This window comes from Sinohyriopsis cumingii, chromosome 10 (genome assembly GCF_028554795.1).
Source record: "Sinohyriopsis cumingii isolate HCF-2022 chromosome 10, ASM2855479v2, whole genome shotgun sequence".
Classification (NCBI taxonomy): domain Eukaryota; kingdom Metazoa; phylum Mollusca; class Bivalvia; order Unionida; family Unionidae; genus Sinohyriopsis; species Sinohyriopsis cumingii.
The window spans coordinates 87827968-87843110 of record NC_142970.1 but is presented as its reverse complement, the minus strand read 5'-3'; the positions used below and the strand labels follow the sequence as shown (position 1 = coordinate 87843110).

Here is a 15143-nt window from a genome sequence, read left to right as displayed (position 1 = left end):
TATATATATATATATATATATATATATATATATATATATATATATATATATATATATATATATATATATATATATATATATATATATATATATATATATAGTGTGGAGTGTCAGAGCCGGTCATACCAGTGATATAAAAAGCTGGCGATTTCCATATATACAATAATTGGTTGATGCTGTTTAAGACAGGCTATTCCGTTTCTTCTAACATTATGCTTGCGTATGTTATTTGTTGTTATAGCATTCTTTGATCTTGATTTCAAAAGCGAACTCCTGTCAACTTTTATGAGATCACTTGCAGGACATGTACACTGACATTTAATAACAGCCGATGAAACGTTTTTCAAGCAGTATGCAATAATTGGTCAAGATTGGCGTTTAAAACATGCTAAGTGATTTATTTGGAAAACGGAGTGTGTGTTCCAGTGCAGGAATTAGTGTTTAGTTACATTGATGCTGCTACTACTAGGAGCTTTTTAATCAGGGAGGTGGAAAGTTTGGTCAGAAATAATTGTAGTGTAAGAAGGAATAGATAAACCTTCACAAAAAATTAAATGGTAACTTGGAACAAGAAGTAGTTCGCAGAATTTCCTAATGTATCGAAAACTTTTGATCTATATCACGTGACTGTTTTTATCCAATCAGATTGCAGAAACTTCGGTCCATTCATGACATTCGGAATCATATATATATATATATATATATATATATATATATATATATATATATATATATATATATATATATATATATAAACATTTGTTTGCTTTTTTCTTGTTTTGCAGTGGTACATTGAAGGAAGATGTGTTTTAAAGTTTCAAAACATTGGAAATCGGTGAGTGATCTCGCCGTAGAGCAATTGCATATCGATGTCACAATTTGGTAGTATCGAATAATGTCCAGTGCCATCTGATATGTTATGACTCGTTTATGTTGGGGGAGGGGAAGACTTGATAATATGCACTGAAACACTGTTTTCAAACACGTTTTTAATAATACCTGTCTATTTAGTCTTAAATCATAACTATTTTGCTTTGAGGTAAAGCTTTTTCTTTAAACTTATGTACAACACTATTAAACGGTTTTCAAATTGTTACGTAAACTCATAGGCCTCTAGACGTCAATTATTTTTTAAATGCCAGGGTATGTTCTGAGTCACTTGATATATTTTGCTACCAACCTTAGTTGATTTCTGGTCCTTTTAAAAAAAAAAGAAGAAATTTCCGGAAATCCTGACGTCACATTGAAATGTTTATGAAAAAAAGGTAATGTCATTTGGCATAAATCCTTTTCTTCTCGAATTATTTACATTGTTACGACCTATGAAGATAAACAATGTACCATGATAAGGTAAACCACAACGAGCACTGAATTTTCCAAAATATAAATATCTGTCCCTAAAATGGAAAATTTTCCAAAATATAAATATCTGTCCCTAAAATGGAAAATCAAACAAAGTTAAAGAATAAAAAATAACTTACAGTATTATATGAATTCTTTGAATTTTCCTAAATGTACTATCAATTTTACAGTATTCCGGAAACAATCCATAGATATTCCGAATGAAGGTTATTAATATTTGTATGTGCTAAAACCATATATTTGTTCTAATTTCAAACGTTTTTGCTTCAAGTTTGATACTGTGAAAGTTGGATGTTATAAATGTCATTGAATCATTGAATGCTTGACGCAAGCCAACAAAATGATTTAATATCCACTTCCTAGAAATATTTCACTTAAAGCCAACAAGATATTGCCCGTTTAGAATAAATATTTTTCCTCTCTATACTTTCAATGTCAAGAATATAAATACTTCAAACGTTCCTCTCCGATTCTTGCAAGGCTAAAAGTAACTGAAGAAGGGAACTCTGCATACCTAATTCCTATATATATATCCACTATGTTTGCATCAAATCAACACATCTGAATCCCTAGAAAGATTCCAAGTATTTAAATTGTTATTATTGAACAGCCTGCAATTGATATTTTTAATGTATTGAGTCAGTTACCAACTAGATTGCAAGACATCTCTATATAAGGAATGTACTCCTCTAAACCAGTGATGTTGACTTGAACTGCATTCAGCTATTTTGTTGGCCTACTTTGGCCGAATTAGTTGTTGACACGAACTTGGCAGTGAACTTGATTTATAAAAGCAGATGCATGTACTCTTACTATAACACTGAATAAAATAATAAAATACTGTTATCAATCCAAATGACTTAAATAAAAACTGTATTTTCAAAATAATTATAGGTTACTGCATATGTATGGTAAAATATTTGCTAGGATTTTTTTCTGACTAAAACTGCAAGACATTTGGGAATGAAGTATTCATCCGATAAAACGAGTTCATATTTCCCATCAAATGCAGTAAACTTTTTGCTTGATACTACATTTTTTTATTCTTTCTAAGACTTTATGATAAAAATTACACTACAAAAACCAGTTATTTAATTTAAGCTGCATCCAAACATAAATAAACAACCGTATATTTACCAATACACGATAACACTATTATAGCGAATATAACCCCACCTTGAGACCATCGAATTTCGTCGCTCGCTCGACAATAGTTTGAAAACTAATTGTCGTTTTGGTCTACTTAAAATTGGAATTTAGAGTCATCTTGTTAATGAAAGCGCACTTTTCCATTTGATCTGGAGTGGATGTAATTAGTTTTGATGTTGATCCAGCTCAATTACGCTTTTCGGATTATGATGGATTTGATCATTGTGTCAATTCAGTGCTCTGAGGAGAATGTGATTTCATTTTAATTTCTAGTACGATTTCGATCTGTATCGGGGTTTTCTTGGACATGCCATTCGGACTTGCAGAACTAAGAAATTACATCTTGAGGAAATTCAAGATGCATAAATATAAGTATTTATATTACCATGCTTATTACAAGTTAAAGAAGACACATGTTTATGCCCGGTCCAGTTCATCCCGCTTTTGGAGGGTCTCCATCTATGACGTGTATCATACTGTGCGTGTTTTCAATCGCTAGCCTAACATTGTATCAAAATAATTACGCTTGGGAAAATTGCAAAGCGGCTGTTGTGTGACAGTCCATTTAGCCAGCAGAAAAAAATCCTTTTGCGTCGTCTTGGCTTACTGGCTCTGAGGATCATAGTTTCCGACCTAAACCTTCAGTTGCATTGTTTTCTCCAATTTAGTATTTTGACAGTCTTGTACACTGGTACGTCTCTCACAGATATAGGATAATCCTTGGCCTCAATATGCTTTTCTATGCTATATTTAAAAAGACCCTAGAAAGTAGTGGTCTTGGTCGGAACCATTATATTTGCGAAAAGATATGAATATTTCTCCTAAATAACTGTTTCAAAGATCAGAACATTATTTTCAATTACAGTGTCTCTCACGTTTGTTGGTGACACTGTGAATATCACACTTTTGTGAACATTTTTGGAAGTTTCGTTTTTGACTCAGTGAACACGTCCACATCGTTATCTTTGTCATCTATACTTTCAAATGATGAAATAGAGTGTTTACATCATTCACAAAGAAATCTAATCAATCGAAATTTAAAGCGTCTGCTAGAGTGCTACAAATGGTATGTTTACAAAGTTGTTTCTAATAAAATATACTATTTTTAGGCACATGTATCGGAATTAGGAATTCAACAATTTAAATCGTATGCCTATTACCCTGAATTTGATCGAGATTTATAACGATTTATCAAAATCTGAAGACTATGATTCGGTCCTATTAATTTAAATGGAGCAACGATGTTCATTTACTTTTATTTGCTGTTAGGGAATCAGTTCAAGAGACATTAGCTCGTAGTCCATTTGAACTAGTTTTGGACCTACAATCCAAACTTATTTCAACCAATGATACAGAAATTAATCTTCTTGACTCTGTCTATGATTCCAAACATAAGTTTTGAAAGGTTTGTGAAGAAGCAAGAACAAATCTTCACTCTAATCAGTAAAAAATGAAATTTAGGCATGACAGAAATACGAAGCAAAATATTTCTCAGCCTGGTGATAGAGTTCTTCTCTCTTGTCAATACCTAAAATCATCTTCAAGCTAAGAAAATTGGTCCCTGTATAGTAAGTGGTTTATATTATATCATTACAATTCCTGGGAGGGGAAAGCAGGAACAACCTTGACATATGTTAAAGGAGAATGCTGATAGACATAGCCTGTTAATCATTCAGCCAATTTAGTTGAAGCTCTCCAACACACTTAAGATTTGAACGATGGTATGCAGTCGGGTTTGGATTAAATCATTGTGATACATCAAAAATGTTAGCACATAAACACTATTCCATGCTATTGGTACATGAGTACATTCAAAATAGGAATTCATTCGGATCACCACAGGAATTCATTTGAACTCTATAATTTTGGACTTTATGACTATTTATGATTTCATTCACTATACCGTAAGCTCTTTCTAAATTGTCACCTCGTATTGCAAAGAAATAAATTATTTACTGAATATTAAAACACTTGGTTATGTTCGCTCTTTTCTGTTACTGAGTTTAACACCATACAGCCGTAATAGCATAAGTAATGAACTGAATACCATCTCAAATAAAGAACAAATCAAGGAAATATGTTGATAATTTAATTAGCTTATGAATGACTTCAAGAAACACCCATTCTTGGGATTTTCATGGCACCCATCCCCCTTGGAGATGTGCTGGAAAGTTGACTGTAAATGCATCTGTATTGCCTTCTTGGGATGAAAAGTGATAAGTACTACTTCCTCATCACAACCATAGGTCACTGCAACCAATATTTCAAACTTAACTGACTGCAGGAACATTTTGTGTCCAATGCTTATTTTAGGCACTGTTTCTTAGTACCACATCCTTATGAGAGAAGCTTACTGATGTCAATATTACATATTTTACTCTGGATTTGATCTTTAAAGGTGTATTGTTAGAACATGAGAGCATATAAATGTCTGAAAAACTACATAGAGAAGAAAAAAAAAAAACCCATGTTTCACCATTTACCTCAGTGTAATTACACGCATGTATGTGGGAGGCACTAGTCATGGTGACAGTATGTTAAAGAAAATGAAATAAATGTGAGCTCGCATAGTTGCAGAAACTTATCTTTTTTCGCAAAAGTAAAGTCAACTTTTTTTGTCTATAACTATTAATAGTGTTATTAGTGGATACTATAAACTTGGCCCAAATCTATTACACATTATGTCCACCGTCTATTATGTATTGTGCACTAAATGAAAGTAGATGATCCCTGAACACCGTCATTTGTCACACCATTGTTTGACATGTTCATATATTACTGAAATAAATCAGCAGCAGCTATACTCAATAATAATGATTCTGCATGGAAATTCCAAACTTGTGGATTGGCCACGAATTCTATGCTGCTTGCATATTTTGTAACTAATATTATATCATATGATGTCAGAATGAAGTTTTGGTCCATTTTTAGCTTATCTTTACTTCCTATCTTTGTGTTGTGGACCATTTTTTATGCAATCTATTTTTTAACTTTTTCTCGGGGTGGAGGCATATTTACACACTTTTTATGATTGAATGGGTCCATAACATGTAACTATTTCAGTTTAAGATATAGAAAGATTTGCCCCATGAAACAAAAACATACACTTATGTAGAACATTGACATCTGAATTTATCATCCTTGTTTCTCATATATATCATAAATATGAAACAAAGATCTCATAAAATGTCATCATTTTTATGGACTTCAAATATGTTTAACTTCAGTGGTACCTGACTCGGCATTCTTGTTATACATATATAATTTTTTTTATGAAATAGTCATTTCTGAATTTTATCACCCATATCCTATATACATCACATATATGTAAAATGGTGATATCTACATGTCATCACAATACCACATATATAAATTTTGTAAGGAACAAAGTTATTTTCCAAATAGCCTTCGTAATACATTAATATGGAGTCAGCTCTAGTATGCATCCTCTCCCAATGCTGTAAAGAATGTAGCACTTATTGAACTTTGCAACACAACTTAATTTGACATCTTACAAACCTCAGTTTCCCTTTTTCCTTTCACATTTCTCACCATTCATGAATGTGGCACAGAAAATGATGTTTAATGGGAATTACACGTTTTATATGAATCGAAACACGCAGTACGTTCGTGTCAGGTTGTATTGTCTCCCTTGGTTCAATAATATATCGTACGTTTGTTCCACACTAAACAAGTCTTGTCCACATTGCTCCGCCATTTCAGGCTAGAATGTGGTATCACATATTTACGATGCAAAAATAACATAATGACTGTGACATTCCACCTTACGCCCTTATATTAGAATAACTGTGCCATTTGCAAAGCTTGTCTCCTGTAGAGATAGGGGGAGAGAGAGAGCAATAATCTTGTAGTTGTACTATTTTTAGATTGTTCCCGTTTTTGCAACTACACGACACCAGTCCTAAACATAATTTGAAACTACAGTTAGACAACTAATATACAAGTATTACTATCATCACCCATTATGAGCTAATTACAAACTATTAGCTATTATGTGCCGTCGTGTGGTCAAGGAAGCTCACTTTTAATCAAGCAATTAGTTCCGTTTTGCAGTCACTTTAAAGTGTTAGTTCTGTTTCATAAGCGTACTACCTAAGCAATTACTAAATATCTTATCATTACATAAAGGCAAAAGTAGGATTTAGTACAACAGACACAATTTAATGTTTATATATTTCACCCATAAAATATGTTTTAAACATTTCATAAAGTGAGGAAAACAAACATACACTGTGGGATTGTGATTAAACATTATGGTGTAACTTGTTTGAAATACATAATTTGTAAGCTAGTAAACTCGAGTTTTCTCCGATTTGTGCTAATTTAAGGGATACAGTTACATCAAGTAACCTACATTTTTCAAGACTACTGACATAGAATGTCTTTGTACAATGGAAACCTGACTTGCTTTTGAACGGTATACGAAAGAAATGAAAGCAACGGCATTCAATCAAACTTAAAGATCTTAATCTTTGTTCATGCATCACGAGGAAATTATTTATGTGCAGCAATTAATAGACAGAGGTGAATGCACATGTGCAAGACGCAAGAATGACTAGTAATAGGTGCTGCACATAAATAGATTGAAAAGAAAATCGTAGCAAGCGAATTACAGGCATGTTGCTTCTTATTCAATCATTGTCTGCTTGTGGTGGTTAAAAATGTAATCACGTCCATCATATTCCGTGACAGTACCTAACTAAATGCTGATGATCTTTAGATACTGGTCACAATTTCCAAATGTTGGCGATAAAAGAAGTTGTAATTTTCACTTAACACTTGACTTACAGCTTGAATTGCAGTGAACTTGTCAGAGCTTAATCGTATACAACGGTATGATTGGATCATGATATTAAAGCTGTAAATTATTCAACAATTTTACTTTGGCTGAAGAGCAATAATTGTTTAATTATTACACGAAGCCATTATAGCTTTCGGCAAATTTAGCACGTCAGTATCATACAGCAATGCATCCTTGAGACAAATATGCACAATTACACACAAATTAATTGCAAGCACTTAAAAACAGTAACTATCACCGTTAACTAAGTTCCTCAATTTAACGTTTCATCTGAACACATAATAAAAACGAATGCATTTTATGAGATATAAAAGATTCAATGAATAGAACAACATGCAATCGCAAAACAACTCTTGTGTTACATTTTGCTAATTTATGTTCAAGGCAAATCAAACAGCCCAGCTCAATATTTTGTCAACGTTTCCTGTGAAAAATGATTAAAATTGTTATATACCTTTGGGAGTTTAAACAAGGCTATCTTTGTTGGCTAATTTTATTTACACTGCCTTCTCTTATTTAAAGAAATACAATCAGCATTAAAATAATTGTATGCCACAAAGCCACGAAATAAAATCTAATAACGCGGACACCCTTTGTCCTCCAATAACGTTTTCCTAAAAGCTGTTGAAACGAAAAGGTTCAGAATTACATTTTGATTGAAATTTTTATACCTTTACAAATCCAGAATCTCGGGTAAAGGCAACAGTTATATGCTTAATGGTATCATTTTTACAACATTGACATTATATGACACAAGTATGGACACATGCTCTTCATTTGGCATCACTGTAAACACAACAGTTATATGCTTGGCTCTACAGTTTCCCTCGACACAGCGTATCTTGTTATTCCAGTGAAACATGACGGTAGGTGATATCTCTGTAAACACACAAGTTAAATCATTGATTGTTCTTGTTTTCTATGACATGAACATTATTTCATTTTGTTGTGCCTTTTGCTAGTCTGTAGAACATTTTGAAAAAAATAGTTATTATTATAATATATATATATATATACATATATATATATATGTATATATATATATATATATATATATATATATATATATATATATATATATATATATATATATATATATATATATATAAATTTATATATAATTTATATAAGTAAATAGTAGCATATGAAATAAGTAGCAGTGGTAATGGAAAAGAAGTTAAATACTTGAAATCTACTTATCTTCATTGCACTGCAGATTTAATTATCACGTCTGTTTTTGAATTTCATGATCAAGCCCCATTATAGTACTGACACTGCGCAATATTCGATAATGGGGAAAGTTATGTTCATAAATATTTACTGTATTATTTATTATTGGAACAGTATCGCTGTAAAATAATATTTGTGTTGAATTTGGGTTCTTATCGTTTCATTGCAAGTTTAAGTTATGTGTTTCCCTATAATTTAATCCAGTTAGTGTGTTTGGGGGGGGGGGTTGGGGGGGAATAATAAATTTATAGCTAGCATTTACACCATTCGCGGTTATTTCGTTCGAATTTATACCTGTTAATAACTTGGTTGCTCTCATTTTGGTATATATGGAACCGCTCCTGAATATTCATGTGAATAAATTTGCCCAAGATTGATCCATATTTCCACTTTGTTGAATCTGCTATAGTACAAAACGTTCTGATTGCACAATATTGGACTTGCAGACCCCATACATTGTTCAGTGTTATTTAAGTAATATTTAATGTTTAGTTGTAAAAGAGACTGTTCTGTGTAATCTCTTTGTGCTATGATCTTTCAAAACAATATCATTTATTGCTAATCATAAAAATATGTCTTTCTATTTCAATAGTTTTAGCTTCCACAATTCAGGCCAAATGAGCATAATATTTTGCTATGATTAGAATGTGTTATGGGCCTTAAGTTGCCGTTTCATTACATCCTTAATCCCCCAAAATGGGAAAGTCAACAAAGAACAAGTTCAAAGTGGAGGTTTCTGGATGTTATATTACAACCTAGACATAATCCGAATTGATTATGGATGTGCTGCACAACATATACAGTTCAAGCATAACAACCTTTTATATATAATGTTATAATAACTGCATGGCTCATGCACAACATAAGGGCACATAAAAAACTACTTTTTTGTTGTTGGCAAACAGAAATACGTATCTTAAAGTGAATTTAATGTCCCCTTACTATTTTGCCTAAGAATGTAAACAAAGGCTGATTACCATTTTGACATCGCCTGTTTATCTTGATTTGCCTAGAGATAATGAGTACACACATGAGCTAATTAATACCCAGAAGTCACGTGGACAATTCACACTTTTCCTGCTTCATTTTCGCCTATGAATGTAAGGGGGGAGTTTGTGCCCTAATGGTGAGTCCGTGTGAACCTCTGGTTGGCCATTCTGAGATTCTTTTGCATTTAGGTCATTTTCTCCGAAACTATTGTTGGTATGGCCACATTAGTTGCTATTTAGATTGCCAGTCTAAGGTTCAAAAGAACTAACATGTCTATAAAGAATGGTACACGTGTGAATAAAAGTAAATTCACAGCATCATTTATTTGCAATACGAACATAAGCGATATGAAATTTTCGTTTCATTTTACACAATACAAATTTGCATTCTTATCTATATATAGCATAAGCGGCCTTGTCTTAAGATCTGTTACTTTAAACAAATATAAGATTGCATTTAATAAACTTGTGAATTATGAAAATATAGAATGATCCACGTTTGCTCCAGTTGCAAAAACATAAACATTTTTGACAGTTGACAGTTTCGAAAAAGATATACTGGTATATAAATACGACCAAACTAGTCATATATGTGCAATTTATAAAAAGATACCGATAATGCATTGTTAGCGAGATGTCTTAATATGCTACAAAGAAACAACTAAACCAGGTATTTGCAATAAATTGTCTAAACTGTAGACACTTTAGGAACTAAAGAAAATAAACCATGTTTTAGCTAATTTTAAGTTTTACTTCTCAAATAAATATGCAATAGTATATTAATATTATTTAAACTTTCAGATTATGCATCATTAAATAATTTTCCATTCCTTTAAGCCACCATTGCTTATAAGTAGAGACTATTAAGTTGGTTATGTGCTCCTGAACCTCTATAAACATGTTAAGCGACCCAAATTACCAAGTTTAATCAGAAATACAGTCAATAAGGTAGTAACAAGCCCAGAGATTAATTTGCAAGATCACAAAATTCACATTCGGAGATCACAGGTACAATTAAACTTGTGTGAGAACTTGATGACTGTATCCTATTTTGTGTTGTTGATCCGAAATTTATTAAAAAAGATGAGATACAAATTGCAACATTTCAACCGTTTCCAAGTCCTTTAGCCTATCAGACTTTACGATCATAATTAATATAAGGAGGAAATGCATTAGAATCCAACCTCAACCAAAATTAGAAACTATCTGGAATCTTCTAACACAAGGAATCGATTAATTATATTAGAGCCGATTTCTAATAGTTCATTTTGGCGAAACTGTTGTGATAAATTGATGTTTGTCACAACAGTTCCTTAAGGAAGTTTATCTTTAAGTTTAGTTTGTCTTGTCCTACAGTGGAGATGGAGTTCAAAATTAAGCAAGGTATCTAAAATAGACCCCACTGAAAGGTTCAAACCGTTATATATATATATATATATATATATATATATATATATATATATATATATATATATATATATATATATATATGTCCACCACATATTAAATCACATATTAGAAGGCATAAAGTAAGATATATTTGGTGCAACCTTCATGAATACGAATGTTCTATTTAGATCAATAGTTACATTGACTGGTAAATTGTTCAACTGGAGTATATTTCCTGAAGCAGTTATGACGAACTTTCATTTATGGTATTGTTTGTCTCGCAGCCAGCATTACGTTGCATGTTGGGGACTTTGTAAAGTATTTTCCATTTTCGATCCCATTGAAAATCACAAGTTATGTTATAGGCAAGAAAATCATTTCAACTATATATGTAATCACGGCCAGCAATTTCACCACTGTCTAAATGTTGCAAAGAGTAAAAGAAGCTACATTTAGCAGACATAACCAACATTTTGTACTGGATTGACACGATAATTAAAAATATGTCTATGCAGTCACACACATGTATATTGTCATTATTCTTATTTGGTTCCTCAATGATGCACTTTAATACAGTTGGTATATCTCACTGTATCATACCTATTATTCAATTTAAAATCATGTTTTCTTGAAATCAAAGCTGTGTGAGTTTTCTGCTGAATTAGATGTCGAACCGTTGTACGCTTTGTCAAATTAGCAGCTGTTTATGATGATGTTGAACCAGATGCTGCAGCTGATAATTTATGCATTGCTGCAGATGGAATGGAAGCTGAAGATGGGGCTATCTTAGGACTGACAGAGACTGGAAATAGTAAAAATAGCACATTATTTTGAAATTTCGTTTAAACTGCATGCAATTGCTAGAAAAAATACTCTGATGGAAGAGAAGTGAAGAATTCATCCAAATTCTACTAAATCTAAGATTAATAACTTAAATCAGTTCTAAGACCCAAGAATAAACTTTATTGCACTTTATTTCATATTGCGTTTCCCGAAACGTAATGGCAAATTGTCATTTATAAAAATGTTTTCACTTATATGCCTCTTCCATTTTTCATGCGAATAGATCGTAATGACTTCTCAATGGCTCGATATAACGTGACAATAGTGCCTTTTGTTTCCGTAATGGTCCAACTGGCTTGAACATACAAGTTAAAGCTTGTAAATAAATGAGTCTGATATTGTCATGGTATTGTGCGTAAAATAGTTGGTTACGAAAGCGATGAGATGCTTTTGCTCGAAAATGGTTGAAGCCTAGTCCATTTGTTTATTGTCAGTAGGTACATACAGAGACACAATATTGAGCTACACTCAAAACATCCTATCTCACGCTTACGGAATCAATACCAAAATAGGTCTCATTTTCTAACTATTCGCAATGTATAAACCAAACTATGTGCCATTCACACAAGATGTAAATGTTTGAAATATTAGCTTGATTTTGCACATATAACATTCAGCTTGCATATAAATGATAAACAATACATTTTATGTTCTATGATTTTTACTGGCTACCTGCAGTTAACTCTCAATATTCATTTATAAATAATAATGAGCTGTCATTTGTTCATGATAACAATGTAAATGAACACACAGGAGAATGCGTTTCACTTTTAGCAACAGAACTATCTACATGGTAGTTAACTCCATTTCGTTCAAAGAATTGGTAGCCGCTGATTATGTATGGAGAGCCTGTTTTCTATACCTAGAGTGCTTCCAGTTTGTAATCAAATCAGCTAATTAGAACCTTAACACTATTGTGACCCTTTGAAATGGGAAGACCCATGGCTCTCCGTCTTTGTTTCCAATTTTAGCTTCGATGGAGGAACATATTCAGATTTTCTGCAGTGCATAGAAAAGGAATTAACCACTGATTACCTTTCTTATATATCTCGACAAAATACACAGATTTTCTAGTAAATCGGAAGAACAATTAGTATTAAGAAAAGCCAAGACAAAGGTAGTTGCCACAGACCTGACTGTAAGGCTAAAGAAATACAGCCATTCTCACGGCCCAACAACAAACCTGCATGCTACAATGTCGAAAATATATGAATATAACTTTTAAGGCAGGACATATTTCAAGTGCTTATTAACGACAACTTGTGTGATGCAGTAAATAAGGAGGTAATACTTGTAGCAGTTGACCACTGAATGACTTCGGGACATCAAGGAAACATTCGCATAATTAAAACTGAATGTCATTTTCAGTGTCCCAAGTCATGCATGAATATGATTTTTAAACACGGTAAAGAATAAATAATTGGTACAGAGAACTGATTTGCATACGTGGATAAAACAGTGCTTTAATAAAATCAAATGAAAATTGTCGAAGACAAGTTTCCTGTATTATTCTGAGCGGAAAATAAACTCATAAAGAAATTACACAACATTTTTTTAAATATAATATTGTGGTTGGGTGAACAGTTGTGTTTGCGTTTGGAGCAAGCAATTTATTTCAAAACACATATTCATGGCGCGCATGTGAGAACACAAAATTCGATGTACATTGAGTATATCCCAATAGTGTAGATATTCAAAACATGTTACTTTAGCTTGCCTCTGAAAAGACCAAGTGAAACACTGAAAAGTGCTTTAACATTATATAAATGATAATATATTAATCCACCCGTGGTTTAAGAGACATGGTTGCAGAGTGGATGAACAGACTTTGTCACAATGCCTCCATGATATAATATAGAGGTAGTTATAAAATACTTACTGTCCAATTAAACATATTCAGATGACTAAAGCTTTCAGACACAATTTCAACTTGCTGAAAATTTCTGATTACAGTACTTATCAACCAGATCCTTTCTTTCTATATTTTTAAGTGCATCAAGAACTCTGACTGAATTCAAGCCGCCTCTCTGATTCAAACGCTGCAAAAGCTGATATATTTGTTCCTGTATACTCTCACAATAGTCAATTTTAACCTGGCTCAGCTCGTATTCTGGAACTGAAAGAAATATGAAGCGATGAGCACATGCATTGCACAGGACCTCAAATGCTTGACATGATTACCAAGGTCATTACGATACTCGGTTTTACTTACATATATTGAGTCATTAATCAACATTTACTGTGAAAATTGATGCAGTAAGCTTAATATATGTTATATGTTGAAGAATATCTAATTTTATCATTGTCTTATGAGACAGGCTGGCAGCATGTCACATCAATTCTGACACCAACGTTTTTGTGGTCACTTAACCTAAAATGTACACTGAATGTTTCAAATGGGCTACAAGATATAGAAACATAGTACCATATGATATCAATATTAATAACATTGTTTTTGTCTAAAGCATTTTATACTGTTAATTTTTGGACTATACAAAAGTGACAAGTAATTGACCTGACAGTTTGGATAATGACCGTAATATGGTTATATCACGACGTATTATTAGAATTAAGTTTAGAAAAAGAATTTTAGCTTATTCTTAACCAATCATGAAACTAGTCCGGAAAATGATGCTAATTTCATAACAAATTACTGAGACAAATTGAATTTCATTTTTTAAAATTTCCTGTGTACACGCTAATATTGGCTATATTATGCTTGAGAAACAAACAATAAGAAAAGTTTTTTTTAAAACCGATTCAAGGATTGTTCACTCGAAACAATCACTTAGGTCGCCATCTTTTTTCTTACAACCCCGATTCAAAAGCGGTGTGAATTCTGAGCACCATACATATGGTCACAATCAATGCTATGAATAACCGTGATAGCACTGTTCGCGTAAAAAGAACTATTTCCATCCAAAGATGACATTATAGTCTGAATATATTACTCTATATGTGGTTCACTGCAAATTTGAAAACTACAAAGACCTGATAATTGTCGAAAGAAAAATCTCCAGTTGGGAAAGATGAGGTCTTTGGACAGTTCTTCCAATACTGAATCAAGGTTGCCTGAAATAAAAGAAACCTGAGATATTGAATACTATGCTAAATTTCTTGAGCATATAAATCATACAGTTTATTGCTTTGGAAATAAAACTTAAAATAACTCTATATTGCCAGTCTGCATGCTTATATATAATTTTCCTTATTAATCTGACACCATGCTTCCATATGCTAAGCCCGATGAAATAAACGTGACGTAGCGTAAAATTCGTCGGATATGATGCACCTTTCTGCTAGGACCTTATAGATTTAGTTTGATCAGAAAATACTTGAAACTTACTTTGGATTTTAAA

General features: G+C 32.4%; 1 protein-coding gene across 3 annotated transcripts in view; it reads right to left on the bottom strand.

Annotated features, from left to right (window-relative positions):
- Positions 1-4586: 4586 nt before the first annotated feature.
- LOC149790544 (uncharacterized) overlaps positions 4587-15143 on the bottom strand; it is a 61610-nt gene continuing 51053 nt past the window's right edge. For 2 of the 3 annotated variants that reach the window (XM_089972592.1, XM_089972591.1), the window contains exons 14-16: positions 14776-14856; positions 13664-13900; positions 9835-11743 (exon numbers count right to left, since the gene is read on the bottom strand). In XM_089972592.1, coding sequence (XP_089828718.1) covers positions 13710-13900; positions 14776-14856 — 272 coding nt within the window. In that variant the 3' untranslated portion in view covers positions 9835-11743; positions 13664-13709. Of the gene's footprint in view, positions 8213-9834; positions 11744-13663; positions 13901-14775; positions 14857-15143 lie in introns of those variants that run through there. The other variant, XR_016423863.1, reaches the window with a different exon arrangement.